The sequence below is a fragment of the Eucyclogobius newberryi genome, unplaced genomic scaffold (genome assembly GCF_026437365.1).
Source record: "Eucyclogobius newberryi isolate DKJ021-1_F unplaced genomic scaffold, fEucNew1.0.hap1 SCAF_2, whole genome shotgun sequence".
Classification (NCBI taxonomy): Eukaryota; Metazoa; Chordata; class Actinopteri; order Gobiiformes; family Gobiidae; genus Eucyclogobius; species Eucyclogobius newberryi.
In genome coordinates this window covers 29,438,107-29,459,081 of record NW_027315834.1, presented here as the reverse complement: position 1 = coordinate 29,459,081, position 20,975 = coordinate 29,438,107, and the positions used below count along the sequence as shown (strand labels likewise).

Below are 20,975 nucleotides of genomic sequence, written 5' to 3'. Positions count from 1 at the left end.
CTTAAATCTTAGGAGACACGGAAGTATCTTCCACATGTCTTTCTCTTATTACTAAAACATTGCATCAGGCTTTTAAGATCCCCGCTAATGTGCCAACTGTCAATTCTCTCCAACCTGCTCGGGAGTCATTAAGATGATGTAAAACCCTAATGTGCATCTGATATTGTTCTAATGACACTTCCCATTGACACAAATCAAATCCTCTGTCTTCATAAAACTACTCTGGAGACAGCGTGAGTCTAGAAATGTTCCTCTGTCTGCAGACTTCAATCTTTTTTGATTCAGAAAGACCAGGTTTATGAATGAATGTATGAGCCGTACAGACATGAAGCGAGAATAGAGCCGACGAGATCTGAGTCGATGTATTATGAATGACAGAAGGAGAAGGTTGTGTACAGGAGGATGCATTTGAAGGGTGTCTGGGCGTTAAAATGGCAGTCTACATGTGCCGTGCTTTGGTCACAATAGTGTAAATGTACAAAGAGGAGCGATGGGACAATTTTAGATTCTTCATAAAATATTTACCGTTTGTGGGTTTAGGGCTCTGAACTGATTTGCTATTTATTGGAAGTGAGAGGCTTCAGACTGCAGGCGTGGGCTACTTGAGCTCACTTCAAGTTATTTAAGGAACTAAATGTTAAGTAACTAAAATAAATGTGCCGTCAAAATGTAATTAAAAATTTTACCTTGAGATGCTGCTGTTGGACAAAATACAGTAATCAGCGGAAGCTTGTTATGTATGTCATTCAGATAATTAGTGATTGTATTGGTTCAGCAGGGATCCTCTTGTCATGCTTGTCTCCATGGTGATGTCATTTGCCTGGAATGTTCCACAGTATGAAATTAAACTTATCAACATTTATTCTATTACAGGTTTCTGTAAAAAACAGGATGCTGTTAAGTCATGGTTTAGACCTGGTTTAGGCTTGGTTTAGTCCTGGTTTATCCTCGGTTTAAGCCCAGTTAAGTCATGGTTTAGACCTGGTTTAGGCTTGGTTTAGTCCTGGTTTATCCTCGGTTTAAGCCCAGTTAAGTCATGGTTTAGACCTGGTTTAGGCTTGGTTTAGTCCTTGTTTATCCTCGGTTTAGGCCCAGTTAAGTCATGGTTTAGGCTTGGTTTAGTCCTGGTTTATCCTCTGTTTAGGCCCAGTTAAGTCATGGTTTAGACCTGGTTTAGGCTTGGTTTAGTCCTGGTTTATCCTCGGTTTAGGCCCAGTTAAGTCATGGTTTAGACCTGGTTTAGTCCCAATTAAGTCTTAGTTTGGACCTGATTTAGTCCCAGTTAAGTCTTAGTTTGGACCTGCTTTAGGCTCAATTAAGTCTTGGTTTAGGCCGTTTAATGCTGGTTTAGCCCTGGCTTATTTCTGCTAGATGTGTTTTAGTTTTTATGATATTTTGAGAACTGCTTCTACAATAGGCGATGTGAGTCAGAAACTCTGCTTTGATAAAATGCAAACCTTACTGGTCTCATAAATCAAAGATGAATACAGTCTGTAGGAGCGGAGCACAAAATGAGTAAACAGCAGGAGCAGCAGTGATTGTGTTGTTTTTGTGACTTTGAACACTTCACATCTCCAGAGGCCACAGTGACAGACCAAGTGGAGCAGAACTGAACAGGCCCGCAGTCTGTGAGTCAGAGCAGAGTGAGCAGAACACGAAACAGCACAAAACAGCACACGACAGCACACAACAGCACAAAACAGCACACATGATGAAGAACAACATCTTTGCACACAAAATCTACAGCAACAAACTCTTTTGACCCCAGAAGTCGGTTGGCTAAATCTTTAGGTTTCTGATGGCATCTTGACATTCTATTGGCCACTATTATTTAATACAGATGTGGGCAGCTAAAATTAATATTGTTAAATGCAAGTTTTTGTTGTATTTCAAGTAATTAATGTGTCTAGTAGAATCAAGAAATCATCAGATAAACATTTGGGAATTTTACCTTTTGATATTTTGTGGAAAAATGAACTGTAATAAAATGTCTCTTTGCCCCATCTGGGAGTATGACATCATCATATTCTAAGGCAAAGAGTGTGATTTTCCAAATCACAAAAACATTGGAATATCAAAAAGATGGACTATATAGTGGGCAAATGTTTGAAATATACAAATAATATTGTGAATTTAGTTTTGAAGATATGCCAAATTTGAATCTAGAGTGTACCATTTCTGATAAAAAAATAAAGTATGCTTTTTTTGTCAGTAATTTTACTCTCATTTCACATTTGTCTGATCCTTAAACTACTAATACTTTGAATACACATGAAGCATACTTTTTTGCATTGATGCCAAATTTAAGCCAAAAATATGATGTGTATATAATGGATATCCATTATATATATATCATATTTTTGGCATATTTATATATTCAGTTTTATCAGTGGTGTTACTGGACAAAAAGAGTTTTACAATAATGCAGCGACAGTAAGATGAAAGTAAACGCCTTACTGTAGCAATCAGATCTATACGTTCATGGTCAGGAGAACAGCTGGAGGATGCATTGTTTTGGATGGTGAAATGAACAAGAGAATCAATACGAGTGAATGTTGCTCAAGAAACTAATACTTTCTCCCTTGGGCCTCAAAAAGCCTTTAAGAACACAACCAACAATAACATAACAGCGCTTCTAATAAGGCCTGAGACGCAAATGCATTTCAGAACATCTTTTGAGGTAGTAGTGAGCACACAGAGGTAGTAGTGAGCACACAGAGGTAGTAGTGAGCACACAGAGGTAGCAGTGAGCACACAGAGGTAGTAGTGAGCACACAGAGGTAGTAGTGAGCACACAGAGGTAGCAGTGAGCACACAGAGGTAGTAGTGAGCACACAGAGGTAGCAGTGAGCACACAGAGGTAGTTTAGTGAGCACACAGAGGTAGTAGTGAGCACACAGAGGTAGTAGTGAGCACACAGAGGTAGCAGTGAGCACACAGAGGTAGTAGTGAGCACACAGATGTAGTAGTGAGCACACAGAGGTAGTAGTGAGCACACAGAGGGTGTAGTGAGCACACAGAGGTAGTAGTGAGCACACAGAGGTAGCAGTGAGCACACAGAGGGTGTAGTGAGCACACAGAGGTAGTAGTGAGCACACAGAGGGTGTAGTGAGCACAGAGAGGTAGCAGTGAGCACACAGACGTAGCAGTGAGCACACAGAGGTAGTAGTGAGCACACAGAGGTAGTAGTGAGCACACAGAGGTAGTAGTGAGCACACAGAGATAGTAGTGAGCACACAGAGGGTGTAGTGAGCACACAGAGGTAGTAGTGAGCACACAGAGGTAGTAGTGAGCACACAGAGGGTGTAGTGAGCACACAGAGGTAGTAGTGAGCACACAGAGGTAGTTTAGTGAGCACACAGAGGTAGTAGTGAGCACACAGAGGGTGTAGTGAGCACACAGAGGTAGTAGTGAGCACACAGAGGGTGTAGTGAGCACACAGAGGTAGTAGTGAGCACACAGAGGTAGCAGTGAGCACACAGAGGTAGTAGTGAGCACACAGAGGTAGTAGTGAGCACACAGAGGTAGCAGTGAGCACACAGAGGTAGCAGTGAGCACACAGAGGTAGTAGTGAGCACACAGAGGTAGTAGTGAGCACACAGAGGTAGTTTAGTGAGCACACAGAGGTAGTAGTGAGCACACAGAGGTAGTAGTGAGCACACAGAGGTAGCAGTGAGCACACAGAGGTATTAGTGAGCACACAGAGGTAGTAGTGAGCACACAGAGGTAGTAGTGACCACACAGATGTAGTAGTGAGCACACAGATGTAGCAGTGAGCACACAGAGGTAGTAGTGAGCACACAGAGGTAGCAGTGAGCACACAGAGGGTGTAGTGAGCACACAGAGGTAGTAGTGAGCACACAAAGGTAGTAGTGAGCACACAGATGTAGTAGTGAGCACACAGAGGTAGCAGTGAGCACACATAGGTAGTAGTGAGCACACAGAGGTAGTAGTGAGCACACAGATGTAGTAGTGAGCACACAGAGGTAGCAGTGAGCACACATAGGTAGTAGTGAGCACACAGAGGTAGTAGTGAGCACACAAAGGTAGTAGTGAGCACACAGATGTAGTAGTGAGCACACAGAGGTAGCAGTGAGCACACAAAGGTAGTAGTGAGCACACAGAGGTAGTAGTGAGCACACAGAGGTAGCAGTGAGCACACAGAGGTAGTAGTGAGCACACAGAGGGTGTAGTGAGCACACGGAGGTAGTAGTGAGCACACAGAGGTAGTAGTGAGCACACAGAGGGTGTAGTGAGCACACGGAGGTAGTAGTGAGCACACAGAGGTAGCAGTGAGCACACAGAGGTAGTAGTGAGCACACAGAGGGTGTAGTGAGCACACGGAGGTAGTAGTGAGGACACAGAGGTAGCAGTGAGCACACATAGGTAGTAGTGAGCACACAGAGGTAGTAGTGAGCACACAAAGGTAGTAGTGAGCACACAGATGTAGTAGTGAGCACACAGAGGTAGCAGTGAGCACACAAAGGTAGTAGTGAGCACACAGAGGTAGTAGTGAGCACACAGAGGTAGCAGTGAGCACACAGAGGTAGTAGTGAGCACACAGAGGGTGTAGTGAGCACACGGAGGTAGTAGTGAGCACACAGAGGTAGTAGTGAGCACACAGAGGGTGTAGTGAGCACACGGAGGTAGTAGTGAGCACACAGAGGTAGCAGTGAGCACACAGAGGTAGTAGTGAGCACACAGAGGGTGTAGTGAGCACACGGAGGTAGTAGTGAGCACACAGAGGTAGTAGTGAGCACACAGAGGTAGTAGTGAGCACACAGAGGTAGTAGTGAGCACACAGAGGTAGTAGTGAGCACACAGAGGAGGGAACATGTTGTGACCCTCACACCAGGTTACGAGCTCCCACAGCCTCCTTTAGATCTTTGCATTAGCTCATTACCAGCTGCTGACTGGAGACGGCTCTGCTTCATATTTCCTTCAGATGCAATAGTTTTAAAAAGCGTGACCTGGTTTTAAAATCCTCAATTGGTCTCAGTCTGCTACAAAATAGTGAAGAGGCCTGGAACAGCAGGGCAAAAGGATTACTACGATGCAGGGTAATAGTAGGTCACAGCATATTGTGTTTCTATTGGATGTTATGTTTAATCAATAATAATAACTCAGGTAAACACTGGCTGACAATAGAATTATAATTAAATTATAGTATAAATGTTAAACTGACAACCCAAAACATATTTAGATTTTGACAAAATGTTATACTTACTATGAGCCTACTTTTATTTTTTACATATTTCTCTAAACCAATCACACACACACGCCACTTTGACAGGCTGCGACTGAAGCGTCTTGACACAACAACAGCACTGGTCAGTTGTCCGGTTGTCCATGTAAGAACTTCATACAAACTTCTGGTTTTAAGATGACAACAGCTGAACCACAGTGAAAGAATACTAAAAGATAAAGAGTAAACAACATACTATAGTTACTTCTCAAAGTATTAGTGAATCTTTTTGATGACAGAAGATGTTGTAATGTTGCTTTTGGACGCTCCTCATTGAAAGTCTGCCTCAGTCTGTCTCTGTGTGTGGAGTCTGTCGGAGCAAACTCCAGGGAGACTCAGAGCAGTGCAGCCCGAGGCAGTGAACGAAAACACTGAAGATGTGAGAGATTTACAGACAAACAGACAATGCACCAGAATGAGGAGGATCTACTGTCAATGAAAGAACTGCAGATTACATTACACAGGGAATGAGTAGATTTAGTGATGTTTAAAAGTTAATAGGGTTTTATTGAAGACAGCTATTGTTATGTCATGTAAAACCAAATGTATGCTGTTCTTCAAAAGACACAACAAAATGAATATTACGCTCAATGGTAATATGATAGATCAAGTACTCTATTACAAATACTCAGGCGGTGATATTTTATGTATATGGGGATAGTTTATCATTCAGCTCTAAGGTTCATTACAGGAGAAGGATTCAGAGCTCACCACTGTCACTGTCTGAAGACAACAGCACTGTATTTTGTTTGTTAAGGCCTTTAATGAATTTAAGGCACTTTCTGAAGGCTCAGGGTCCTCAGGGTTTTAAATGGTTTTATTCCATATTGTGTGTGTTTTCATAAATGTTTTTTTAATGATTGTTTTCTTGACATTTAACAAGATATTCTGTTACTCTTTGTTTTATGTGTTTTGTATTCAACTCGGTGCTCAAGAGAAAGAGAATTGCTCGTATTGGGTTTTCCCCCTGAATAAATAAACAAACAAACAAACAAACACATGAATAAATAAATAATTGATTGATTGATTAACTCAATGAATAAATAAATAAATATGACAGGACTAACTGTAGATTGGTCATAGTAGATTTCATATCTGTAATATCAGGAGCATGAGGCACCCAAAGCAACCACAGCAACCATTTTCATTTTCATATTGAGATACAGAGAGAGATTAAACACGTCAGACGTATTAAAAAAAAAGAAGATAAACTGAAGGGCAAAATTGTCATTCAGCCCATTAGTCTATTTTCAAATTGAGTCCGAAGGTCATTTGTTCTATTTTGTGAATATCAGTTATGATTGTTGGTGCAGTTTATGTCATTAAACTGCACCATTCATTGTGACCATGACAGGACTTTTTGAGGCAAATACAGTTCTTTAATCCAGCATGGCAACTGTGCTTTAATTGAATATTGCATATCATTAAAAAGTAAATCTTTAACTCCTCTCAGCTCTGATTAACGAACAGGCAGCTCTGATTAATGAACAGGCAATGTAATAAATACTATTACATTGCCTGTTCATTTGGCAGAAGTCTACAATATTTCTAGCTGCTCTGTGAGATTTCATTGATTTATCATTCCATTTCACACTTTTCTCGTGGAAAATGCCATGTTTGATTCGACAATGCTCTTTGATTGTTGAACCGAGAACTCTGATTGGTTAATCTGCCTGTCAATCATGCCCATCACAACTGAGATGAAACAATATTGATACATGTTTCAGTAATCCACCAGATTTAGTTCATCTTGCCCAGTGTTCAAAATGCATGTCCCTCACTACGTTAACATGTATCAATCCATGAAGCACCTTTGTGTTTTTAAAGTCCACACACTTCCCACATGTTGAATGGACATCCCAACAAAGGCTTTGAGTCATTTTCAAGATTCTTATTTTAAGTAACATTACAGGCAAGACATCTCCTTGTAGAAGATTCACCTCTGCTTAATGAGAACAGTCTGATCTCTGCTACACATGTGTGAGCTTCTTTTACAGTGAATATAAACTTTGCCTGCTTTTCTAACGAGCCCATTCTCCTCCAGTGTTTTGTTTCCATTTCTCCTGCGCCTCTCCTCCACCTCCTTCTCCTCATGACCCCACTCAAACTGTGCATCGCGTCGCACAATGAAGTCCTCCTCTTTCACATGTTAATGCAGTTATTCGCGGCTCAGCGCACCAGACAGGAGCAGGGAGAAAGGAGAAAAACAGTCTATAGGCAGTCGCATAGAAGTTTAAATCCTAGGAGAGCGAGAGCGAGGATGAGAGAAAATACTCCATGTAACAGTCAACGCCGGGGATTTACTCAGAGCAGAATCATGGCTCTGTTCCAACCTTGACAGGTCCCAGAGCGGAGAGGAGATATGGATTATAGGTCAGATGAGGATGAAACAAAGATATAAGTACAGAGGCTAATGCAATCTCGGGGGAATAAATGGTTATACATGCACATCCGGGAACTTGTAGAGTAGCAACCGAGTCCGCCATTTTGAAAGGGGCACAACAGCACGTCTACTACATACGATATCCAGGAAATATGAGGCCAAAATGCCAAAAACCTGCTTAATCTGTTAGGACATTGCTCTGTTGACTAACCAAGGAATGAGAGCTTTGTCGTGTACCTTAGTTTGTCGTTATCGTCTAAAGAATCAAAGTATTTGTAGCTCATTATAGAAAAGGATGCAGTCGTGGTGGTCGCTAGTATATCGCGTGCCCCTTTCAAAATGGTCGCTATGGGGAAGTCCCGGATGTATGAGGTCACCGTGAAAGCATGTATAGGGTGTATATTTGTCTAAGACCTGTTAACACTAGAGGGTAAAGGCTGCTTTTATTTAACCAGGAAAGTCCCTCTGAAATGCTGCTCTACCTGCCCGATACGATAATAATAGAGAATATAATAAATTATATTGTTTACAAGTGACATAAACTCCTCGATCACTGAGGCTGGGGACACACTACGTCTCCAGTTGTGAGAGGTTTAGAACGTTGTGGAGGGTCCAGACGACATGATTGGACTCAGCGTGACCACAGAGAGACAGTGGGCCCACACTCACCTGTCATTCACATACATGACTTTAAACAACAACTAAAGGCACTTTTACCCTACAATATATACAGTCATGAATCTACAAAACATAATAATGGAGCTATTTATTCTTTATTCAGGCTGTCGTGTTTACAGACTTTTCATTGTTAAAAGCGTCATGTGACCCTCGACCGGCCAAACGAGTTCAGAGTTGTGGCGCAGTGATGCTAACTCACTCAGGATTCTCTAAAAAGAACATTAAAAGTGGCGACAGAGTTGAAGAAGTTGAAGATGTCGGTGTGGATTTGATCAAAGGCCTGTGTCATAGGGACTGTTTATATGAGGCAGACTTCAGCCACACGAGGAGGAGAAAAGAGGAGGCTGAACCACACTGTGAGGGAAATGGCTTTTGTTTATTAGCGCTTCATCTCTGGTTGTAAGTGTTACAGTCTAAGTGTTGAACTCATTTCAATTCAATTCAATTCATTTTTGTAGCGCCCGAAATCACAACAGCAGTTGCCTCGAAAGGCGACAATGAAAACAGATTAAACAATGTTCATAAGAATTTAGCAATGTCCCAGCACCCCTTAATTAAATGTAGGCAGGAATAGTAAGCATTTGCCTTGCTGTTGGCATTGTTTATACATTGTTCTTTCTGTAAAGATGAAAATAGAACATTTAACCCCAGATGTGTCTCCTCTGCTCCTTTTCATTGGCCACTGAGCTCTGTGTGTGCTGTAGTGTCAGCTGCTACACCAGAGTGCATCAAAAATCAGGCTTAAACATGTCTGAATGACTGTGAGTGAGGTCTGGTCACGTCTTTGGTCACACAAGACAAGACTGAAAGTGATTGTGTCCTCAGCATAAGTCGCTCATTCAGGTGAAAACTTTTGAACCAATGTTTATAGTTCAATTGAGCTACAGCCAAAACTATTTTTCATGCCTTTTACACCTAATAGCAACATAGGCAGTATTCCTCTCAATAAGGAGATCATGGGTTCGATTCCAGGGCCAGACCAACATCACATGAACCTCTATTGGTGATGAATGTATGAATACTAGATTTCACTCTAGAAATTCTTTAGAAAAGTATATGCAGGTGATCATAGCTGCTTGCGATCAGATTTTTTTTGTAGAAAAATAAAGTATTTGAAGGTGATAAAGCGTAACTTTTAAAGTGGAAAGGTTTCCATTTGAGATTTTATGAGGATTTGTCTCAAAGCATGATGGAATTATTCCCATCACATTTCAAGCAAGGATTTGTGGTGTAAAAATAACATATTTTCAGCCACCTACTGAAGTTGTACGTCTTCAAAGTATGTGTTTTTTACGCTATACCATACCAAAAAAAAAAAAGGAGAGAGAAAGAGAGAGCCTGTGTAGACTTGGAGGTTAATCATTCTAATGGCACAGCGTTCATCCCGATCCTGATCTCTTGAGTCCGGCTCCAGTCAGGAGTCCGGCTGTAATCCGTCTGTGTTTCAGGACTCGCAGTGGGACATCAGTGCTGAGGCAGCTCTGAGTCGAACCATATGCTCCACACCAGGACCTGATGGTGACACATGCACCCACTGAACGTGCCTCATCCACAAACTTTATATGTTCACTGTGGGACTGTTGATGGATCGTCTACTTCTACCTCTACGTCTAGTACTCCAGCTTCATTCACTATTCACAGGTTTCAACTTCCTGTGTATAGCTTGTATTTTTAGGACTTTTACACATTCAATAGACAAAATAATGTGTTTTTAATTGTTAATGACCATAGATAGTAGCAGAGTTTCATCACTCTGAAGCCCTTTGGCAGATTTTATGCTGCTCCAGGGTTTTGTTAACCTTTCCAGCAAGATCAATTCTCATGTTTTTGCAAATGTTCAAACTCTTGAGAATACGTCTTGTTTGTCTCCTGCTGTTGTGTTCGATTGTGATTGGGTCTTGTGAACTTTAGCTAAGATATTCTCATGCAGCTATGTTCATATCAGACTCAGAATCAAGACAATACAACACGCTGTGCGGTTTCCCCTGTTTCCCCTTTTTTCCCCTGTTTCCCCTGTTTCCCCTGTTTTCCCTGTATGCATCAAATAAAGATCTTGAGAACGACACTCGCCGCCTCTCATTGACTCGACTTCAACCAGTGCTTAGGGACTGGACCAATCACAATGCAGCATTGTGGTTTGGACATGTCACACTGATTGGTCAAATCGATAGAGGCGCCTTGTGCATTTGTGGAGGGAAAGATGTCTGTGTTTTTCTCTCAACTGGATGAAACAAAAGTTAAATTTATTGGCTTGTTCTATGGATTTGACCAATCAGTGTGACAAAAAATGTACAGCAGTTTATCAACACGCATAAACGGTTCATGTTGTATTTTCCATCGTGCAATAACATTCATATCACAAACAGGAAAAGCGATTCACTCATTTTGTTGAACACTCACAAAACCAGTTCAAAAAGCCCATTAATGTCACTGATGAGTGAGTGGTCGGTGACTGATGTGATAAAGCTGCCAGTTTTAACAAAACAATGGGGTGACAAAGCTGTGAACACTGAAATTCAATATCTAGATATTTATTGTTTTGTAATAGAACTTGAGATTTGAACAAATTTAGCATTCTTATAGTCTTACAAAAGTGCTTAAAATGATCATAGTTTACTTCATGTATTCATACCAAACAATCACATGAACTGTATTTGGTTCACACTTGGGACCTTTCCTTTTACTTTATGTCAAACATCTTTTTTTAGAGAAAATGTGTGATTATTCCGGTCACACAATCAATGGAAAGTTGATTTTCCATTTTTAGAGGAAAAGTCCAAAAATGTCAACCAAGATGTAAAGTGTTTTTTTTTTGGGCTGTTTTATGTCATTAACTTACTTATCATTCACAAAGTTTGATTTGCTAAAACTGGTCACGTTCCAGAGGAATAACGGAACGTAATGAAAGAAATTCTCACTGTAAATAATCATGAATTATTGATAAAACCTAATATTTCTTAAAATGTACATCATGACATCGCTTTGCCAGAGTGACAATGAACAAATGTAAATTATCTTCAGTTCAAAGTATAAAAACAGTACCGACCTGAATAGGACCATGTGACCTCATCGGGACGTCGCCTTAAGCCCTGGACCAAAGGCTCTGGTTCTGCTGTGACTGTAACGAGACAAAGAAGAACCATTTCAACATCACACCACTTAAATGCACTCACACCTCTACACCTTCATCACACCGGCAGTATCTCAGCTCTCACAGTACACGAGTAAAGTCACAGTACTGCAGAGGGGGCAGTATCTCAGCTCTCACAGTACACAAAGTCACAGTACTGCAGAGGGGGCAGTATCTCAGCTCTCACAGTACACAAAGTCACAGTACTGCAGAGGGGGCAGTATCTCCACTCTCTCACAGTACACAGGTAAATACACACTACTGCAGAGGGGGCAGTATCTCAGCTCTCTCACAGTACACAGGTAAATACACACTACTGCAGAGGGGGCAGTATCTCCACTCTCTCACAGTACACAGGTAAATACACTCTACTGCAGAGGGGGCAGTATCTCCACTCTCTCACAGTACACAGGTAAATACACACTACTGCAGAGGGGGCAGTATCTCCACTCTCTCACAGTACACAGGTAAATACACACCACTGCAGAGGGGGCAGTATCTCCACTCTCTCACAGTACACAGGTAAATACACACTACTGCAGAGGGGGCAGTATCTCCACTCTCTCACAGTACACAGGTAAATACACACCACTGCAGAGGGGGCAGTATCTCCACTCTCTCACAGTACACAGGTAAATACACACTACTGCAGAGGGGGCAGTATCTCCACTCTCTCACAGTACACAGGTAAATACACACCACTGCAGAGGGGGCAGTATCTCCACTCTCTCACAGTACACAGGTAAATACACACTACTGCAGAGGGGGCAGTATATCCACTCTCTCACAGTACACAGGTAAATACACACTACTGCAGAGGGGGCAGTATCTCCACTCTCTCACAGTACACAGGTAAATACACACTACTGCAGAGGGGGCAGTATCTCCACTCTCTCACAGTACACAGGTAAATACACACTACTGCAGAGAGAGGAGCAGCACGAGAACCGTGTGAATCACAGACCGACTTCAACTCCTGTCTCTTATAATGAGCTGGTGGTGATAAAAGTGCACAAGAAACTCATTTTCTAGTGAAAGTACAGGTTAAATACTTCAGTACAAGTACAAGTACAAATACTGCTGTTAAAATGTACTTAAACGTAACAGTATTTTTCATGGACATGTTTTATGCCATACTGTGGAACATTATAGCCAAAGGAACAACATTTCCATGGAAACAAGCCGAAAGAGGCCCTCTCACTGTAAGAACGCATGGTTATTTTTCTATGTTGTTTAGTGCAATTGTTGTAATTAATAAACATTTAATATTGTAATTCATTAATATACCTTTCATTGTTATTGCATACTGGACACACACACACACACTTCAAATTCTTGCTCTGTCTGCTTGTGTCTGCTTCTACTTCCCCCAACTCCAACCAACTTCTCTGTCTGGGTCAAGGGTCACATCTCATGACCATTAGGTCATGAGATGGAAGGTACAGCCTGGTACGGCTGGTGCCAGAGAAGATCCACCTTCTTATGAATATTCATATTCTTTGTCCTGTGTGTGAGAGGCCCCCAGACGAGGAGCAGACCTGTCTGGGGGAACTTGAGGGACAGACGTGTCTTAATCTGTTAGTTTTGTAATTGATTGGAATAAATACTCTTATTTTAACGACCGTATCTTGTCTTGTTATTTTCAGCATATTAGAACCTAACACAACAAAAACAACCACAATTAAAAAAACATGCGGTTATTGGCTAAAAAGTTACGTACTGGTGCTTTAAGTAAAAGTACAGAGTGTGCATGAAGCAGGACAGCGACAGCAGTGAGAGAGCGTTGCATTGGGACACATTATAATTTTAAATGTGAATTACAAAGACAAAAATATACTAAAAAAGTACAATTACCACAAAAAATAGTACAATTACAATGATGACTAGATAAAGCACAGCTGTGTTTTACAGAGACTAAAGTAGCACAGGCGATCCTTGTTTTTGTATTATTGATTTTATTTAATCTTTAAGCAGTCAATAAATGTTTTACTTTGATTGAGATAAAAAGAAAAAGAATGCATTTGCTTCCAGCTTGTATGAGTATGAAAATAAAAAGTATACAGTACGGTATACATTGACACACTGTTCTTATTCTACAAGAAAATAAATATTAATTAAACCACAAAGCTACCAGTAGGTTCCCCACAATTACCTAAAACATGACAGAAAAACCTAATGTTTAACCTCTTTCCCTGTATATTTTGTATTTTAACTTTTATTCAAGCAGTAAAGTTTCAGTGAGATTACGGTATACATTTTTACGAGAGATTCCTGAACCCAAAGGGAGTTGAATGCTATTTTGCACATTTCAGAGGCAGGGAAACTATAATACCCATAAATATATTACAGGACTCAACAGACCTTACAAATTATCATCATTTGTAAGGGGATTTTACAGTCAAATAGGAATATTCTTGTTACATTTGCACGGCACCACATTTTGAGTACTTTTGCTGCAGGTAATAGCAGTAAATTCTCTGCAGAGCCCATACTCATTACTCTGGCTGGCGAAGACACTGTTAATGTGCAGTAATTATGCTATAGTCCAGATAAGTGCACGAGTCCTCGCTGCATGCAATAAAGTGAAATGGCAGTGGTGTATAAGGACAGAAGGACAGTGATTTAAGGGCCTAATACCCGGAGGCTGTGCATGATAATGGCTTTACATTGAGCAGGCGTCTTCACACAGCTGACGTGATAATGAACATGAGCATATTCTCCCCACAGACGGGGAGTAAAGGCTTAAGATCCCTTTTACAACAACACCTTTGAGATGGTATGTTCATTGCAATTGTTGTTCTGGAAAATCAAGTATATGGTCTATATTTTAAACTATGGCAAAGATAGTCAATCATCAATTAAAAAGACATATCAACACCTATCAAATCCTCCAAAGAAATATCGTGACATTTCTGCATTTTTATTGTTAAAGTGCCCTGTGTACAGTACGTTTTCTGGTGGGGGTCCGCCACCTGCTTGACTTTATGCAGATGTTATTACCATGCCTATAATGTTACGCAGTATGAATTACACTTGCTTGCATTTATTAAATTACAACTGTTATCATTGCGAATAAATTGATAGAAAAACATGAATTATTATTGTGCCCTGCCCTGTAATATGGCCTAACCCTAACCCTTGTCTCCATGGAAATAGATAGACCCTTAGAATGATGGTGAATTTAGTTTAAGTCATTTCAGGGCTTCTGTGGGGGCTCTCTAACTATAGTAATGCTTTTGATTAAGGAACAACATTATAATATAGTAAAAAAAAAGCTCAACAAAGTCAATTTGGCATAATATGTGTCCTTTTGTGTGCTCAAACATACAAATCCCCATTTTAAGCGTATGAAGACTCGGGCCCCCGACTCAATATGTGGGTTATTTAGCTCTCTCTTTGCACCACATTAATTCAATCCCTGTGGCGTTTCCAACATGAGTCTATGGTGAAGTCAGCAGATCACTTCAAGCGCAATGTCTAAAAATAACATAACATTCTCTAACATAAGCTGCTGAGTAACACTGCAGTTTTTCAGAGGTGATTTGGAAGAGATTTAGAGGCAAAACATCACATACACAACAAACTGAATGTAATCTAAATCTTATGCTTGGGTGAATATTCAACAGTGTGGTACAGAGAGACCGCGGGGAACGGACTCCAGAACAAAACTTCAGTGACACAGCTGTCTGCTCAGCTGTGGGCAAACGCACCGCATCGACACGAGCTTAAACTACAGCGCTCTCGTCTGTGGAGCTGGAAAAGACTAGATGATGTGGAGTTATATTGTTTGGTATGAACGCAGTACTTAAATTTTTGACTTTCCTGTAATGATTCCTTCTTCATTTGAACAATTTTGTAAGGTCGTTTCCCATTCAAAATATATAAATTTGATTTAAAGTAACAGTATGTAACTTTCTAGTGGTCAAAGTCACCTGCATGAACATGGAAAGTTAGAAGCATACTTCAGAACATTCTCCATGCATATAGATACGTTTTATGCCATAATGTGGAATATTATTGCCAAAGAAACAACATTTCCATGGAAACAAGTTGGTGGAGGCTCCTCCAGGCCAGAGTCAGGTTTGTGGAAATGGAAGCTTGCTTACAGTAAGGAAAAATGTTTTTTAATATTTTTTTGAAGGTTAAGGTACAAGGTGGGATGAGACTTGGGAATGACATGCAGAACGTTATCAAGAGTCAGATTTGTTCCCCTCCTTGAACCGACACCTTAACGTGGTGGAGGGGTTTGAGCGCCCGAATGATCCCAGGAGCTATGTCGTCGGGGGCTTCAAGCCCCTGGTAGAGTCTCCCAAGAAAAACAGGTCCTAAGTGACGGGTCAGACAAAGATCGCCATGAACATGCTGCCCTTTGTCACTGGTTCTGTTCATTGTTTTTATGGGCAGAATTTCTAGGCGCAGTCAGGGGTCGGAGGGTGTCCGGTTTGGGGACCACAGGACGATGTTGTCCTGATGGCTCCATCAAAGCCGGACCTGCAACATTCACTGGGACGGTTTGCAGCCGAGTGTGAAGCGGCTGGGATGAGAATCAGCACCTCCAAATCCGAGGCCATGGTTCTCGACCGGAAAAAGGTGGCTTGTCTTCTCCAGGTGGGTGGGAGTCCTTGCCCCAAGAGGAGGGGTTCAAGTGAATATCTCTAATGGACGAGGGTCCGCCAAATGCTTGTCTGCGATGTTTGCATGTTCCAATTTTGGAATGTTCCACAATAATAGTTTTCAACTTGTCTGTCTTTTATTTATAAAAGGTGTTTTTATTGCTAAAGAAATATATAGATGGATACGTTTCAAGCCACTTGAACTTTCCAGGCAACAACATCTTTTATACTTACATAGTGCACCTTTACTTACAGATGCTGAACAGTATGTAACTTTTCATTATCAACTATAAACAGTATATTTGACAGTTTAAATTAAACTTTATGTGCCACAATAGACATGAAAGAGTGTTAAAAAAGTGGAATTCAATAAAGAATAAAACCTTTCAAATATGTCACACTAACTGCCTTGAGCAAAGGACAGTGTGATCATTCAGCTCTGATTATGTCACACTGAGCAAGCACACTATTGATTTAATGCCACAACAAATGACTGCACCATTTAGTCGATCACTGGCAGCGCTGTGTGAACGGACACAGAGCAGAATCTCTCAGGTAATGGTTAGTTACCAGTACAAAACTAAACTCAAACAGTTAAGAAAAAGAAAGAAGAGTTTTATGAGTCAGATTTACTAAGACTCTACACTGACCTCACCACAGCTGAGGTGAGCAGAACCAGGCTCATGCCGCTATTGTCTTTGATTCAAGAGATATTAGTATAATATTGAACATTATTGATGCTGATACCGGTATCTGGGGATTATCGTATTATGTCTGTTTAAAATTGATAAAATCCCAACATATTTAGAACTGATTGTCTTCTAAACTGGCCCAGTTTCTGTGTGTCCGTGTGTCGTTTGTCCTCAGACTAGTGAGTTTAAAAGGAAATAGAAGATAAACATCTTATTAAAGGGGACATCTTATGCTAAATCAACTTTAATGAGTTTTTACCCATGTTACAACAGTGTTTTCTCTTAATCTAGCTAAACTCTTGCCTTGTTTCAAATATACAAGTATGTAAATGACAGTCTGCTGCCCTCTAAGGCCTGCGAGGCTTATCACTTCTGCTGCTTTGAACAGGAAGCCAAGGGACCTGTTTCTATTATTAAGCTATTTTAAATCAGTATTCTAGTTTACAATGAGCAAAGTGAAATGATGATCTACTTATATCACTGCAGCCATGTGGTCCAAAACAGCTTTTACCATTTAAGGAACATTACTAAACGTCGGTCATTTTTATAAAATACTGATCTTGAAATGTTTGTCCATTCTTTGGTTTTGTCTCGTTTGGACTTTTGTAATTCTCTTTTTACTTGTTTGAACAAATCCTCACTTAAAAGCCTGCAATTAGTACAAAATGCTGCTGTGAGGTTTTTAACGAGAGTGAACAAATGAAAACACTCACACATCATTGGCTTCTTACTCAATTTGGTTTGATTTCAAAGTCATAATAGAGCTCTAAACTGACAGACTCAGTACACTTCATGCCGGGCCCTTCGATCCTCAGGTCAGGGCCTCATGATGGTCCCAAAAACCTGCTTTAAAACCTGGGGGACTTTTCCTTTCAGCATTATTATAGAATTCTCTATCCGTGGCTCTACGGACAGAGACAGGCTTTTGTTTGACTGATGGCTCAATGTCTCTATTCTTTATTGTACTTTTTCTTGTTGTTTTCTTGCTTTCTGTAAAGTCTTTTACAATTCTTAGTTTTTTTGTTGGTGTTTTTTTTAGGTGCTCTAGAAATAAAGTTATTACATCCTTAATTATGTTACAGTTCAATATGAAGTACATGACAAAGGCATGATATATCTCCTAAGAATGACAGATTTGAAACACTTTTGGAAAACAGCACCTAGATTTATGATGCAAAGTATGAAAATATAAATGCAAGACAGGGAAGAGTCAGCTCCGAGCATTGAAAATGACTTTTGAATGGAAGCCAAAACATACTACTACTACTACTACTACTACTACTACTACTACTACTACTACTACTACTAAAAAATCATACACAACTCAATTCAACGGCTAATATTTTACTGCTATGAATTCTAATATTTAATTTCCTTTAAGTGCAGCTGCCAAAGCCAGTCCCAGTTGATCGCTCACTAATGAATAGAATTAGCTTGGATTACAGGTCTCAAGGAGCTGAATTAACTGAAACACTTTTGAACAGGAAATAATGGTTTGTCTGCAAAACCACAGCAAAGAATGCTGTGGTTAATCCTGTTATAATGAAAAATACAGTTTATTCTTCTGCTTGACTTGAGGACATGGGAGGAAACTGGTGTAATAATGTAAATGTATGCAGATGTGAGGGCGTAAACAAGAATATATCAAGAAATAATATGAGGTAAGTTCTGAAAGCTGCAGGGGAAATGCATCAGCTCGAGCACAAAAGCAGCTTGCTTTTTTGTGTTTTTAGAATAGACTACAATAATGGTAATGTGAAAAACGGAACATATTGCAATATAATTAGTACAGTCATTGACAAACTAATTGAAAACACTGCTATAATTAGGCATAATTATAAGCCTATATTTATATATTTGTGGAACCAGAACATAACTCAAAACAATAAATAACTAAATTGAAGAAAAAAACATCAATAATATAATTACATGACTAACACATCTAATTTAATACATCACTAAAAACTAAGTTAAGTTATTAAGTTAATAAGTTAACATTTTGGATCAACTATAGTTTGAAATCACAGTTCTTTTGTGATTCATTTGACAGACATTTTACATTTGTCTGATAATTAAACCTCAACTAATACATTTAAAGACATTAACACATTTTTTTTTTGGATTTACATAATATTGTCTGATTATTGTTATGAAGATACTCCAAAGAATGAATATGAAATACATTTTTGTCAACACCCCCACCCCTAAGGCAGAAAGACGCATTCACTGTTATAGATACACTGTAGAAAATATTTTGGAAATGGGAACTCACACACATATATACCTTCTGCCCACTGATTGGTTGGAAAATGTGCGCTATATAATTCTTATCTTTTTTCTGGTGGGGGGGTCTACCACATGCTTGTCTCCTTGGAAACGTGAAGTCATGTCTGCAGTATGGCATTAAACATCAGAATCAGAAAAAGGTTTATTTCCATTGTCAGAGAATAAAACTCACAAACATAGGAACATGTTTGTGCATTAAGCTGCAACATACACCAATGAATAATAATAATAATAGCAAAGTATATCAAATCAAATAAGGCATGTATAAATAATGTCTATCTAGCATTTATTTCAGGTGTTTTAATAATAAAAAATGCCTTAAAAAACATTCTATGCAAAATAAGCAGGTAGCAGATCGTGCATCTTTAATAACAGTATCTTGACCTTGACCTTCTGACCCAAAACTCATGAACACACAGCATTCCAGGAGACCACAACAATTAAAAGTGAGGCATGTTTTGTTTCTGTCTGGAGTGACCCGGATGACAACTGCTCTAAGAGTCATATGTGTTCCAGTCATACGTGTCCTCTCGCTGTTATAGCCCTCAGCTGTGGCCCCTGTGGCCCCTGTGTCAGCTGCTCTGATCAGGACTCACTTCCTTTACTTTTCACCCTACACCTGGATCACATTACCTCATGCCTGACAATCGCCTCTGAACCTGACCTTCACTGGCACCAGAAAGAGCAGAACACCTTGGCTCATACTGTCCTATTGCTCTTTAATTAACTTCAGAGTCAAAAACAACCCCATAAATCTGGAATTGGGCCCCTGGGCATTGCATACAGTCTCCCACGTCTCCTGCGGGTTTATTGTCAATAACTGATTTCACATTTACTTCAGGGCAGCAGCAGTAAACATAACTTAAGCCTACACGTTTTCACTGTCCATATGATATAAAAAGTAAAGGAAAATACTGTAGTGTACAATAACCACTTATTTGATAAATCACGTGTAGTCTACAACCCAACAACTTTCTGTCTCTTCTTTTATGTCTTGACAGCCACAAATGATTAAATGTTTCTTTAAAAGCCCACACTTCAAGTACATTTTCTTAACTTGATTTGCAGTTGTGTGAGATCACTGTCGTCTGCTGTAATAGACATGACACTGCTCTCACTGTCTGCTCCACAGGTTACATGTCAGGCAGAATCAGATTAGGCCCACAATAAAGCACATACGGAGAGAAAACAGCCATTGTTCCTTTGCCACATGATGCCAGCAATCTTTAAGCACACAGAAGCCTTAAATGAGATTGACCACTGCTTCATTTTAACGGCAGAAACAACTCAGAACACAACTGTTTTGATTGTTCATGTGAAATGCATTTGATTTCAGGTCCTTTAAAGGGGACATACTTTTATAAGCTTTGACCAGGTTATAATGATCTTTTGTCAAATTGCATTTTGATTCATTCCTACATGTTTGAGTAATCCTGTATTGTCCTGCATTTGAGACTTGACTCAGAAAATATAAATTGTTACCCCCATCCCTGCTCTAAGCTCTGCTTCGTTGCGATTACTGCTACGATTTAGACTGCAGGTCATACGTGTGAGGTTAAAACATGTAGCTATTCTTAAAAATAAAGACTTGTAAATGAAAATTGCATGTCCAGTTTTGAACAGGAAGTCAATGGTCCCATTTCTATTACTAAGACACTGTAGATCAATATCACGATTTAAAATGAACAATGTAAAATGGTGAACTGCTTATGTTTTTAATAACATGTCGTCGTTGAACATCAGAATTGACTCTTAATTAAGATAGAAGTAAAACAAGTTCCACATGTCTTCTTTAATTAAATAAATAAATACATATTTTGTGCATTGTTCCACAGACACAACAGGCTGCAACATAAGCCTGTGGCCAGTTGTTGTGCTGTGGGACGGGGGCCGATCGTGAGAAAATGGGGCCCTGAGCTGAAGGTGGTAATTCAGAGGAACAGCTGGA

At 40.0% G+C, this 20,975-nt stretch overlaps 1 protein-coding gene across 2 annotated transcripts in view; it reads right to left on the bottom strand.

The window, feature by feature from the left end:
• ptprz1b (protein tyrosine phosphatase receptor type Z1b) overlaps positions 1–20,975 on the bottom strand; it is a 73,782-nt gene that overhangs the window by 38,982 nt on the left and 13,825 nt on the right. For both annotated transcript variants that reach the window (XM_072454956.1, XM_072454957.1), the window contains exon 2: positions 11,353–11,424. In XM_072454956.1, coding sequence (XP_072311057.1) covers positions 11,353–11,424 — 72 coding nt within the window. The remainder of the gene's footprint in view (positions 1–11,352; positions 11,425–20,975) is intronic.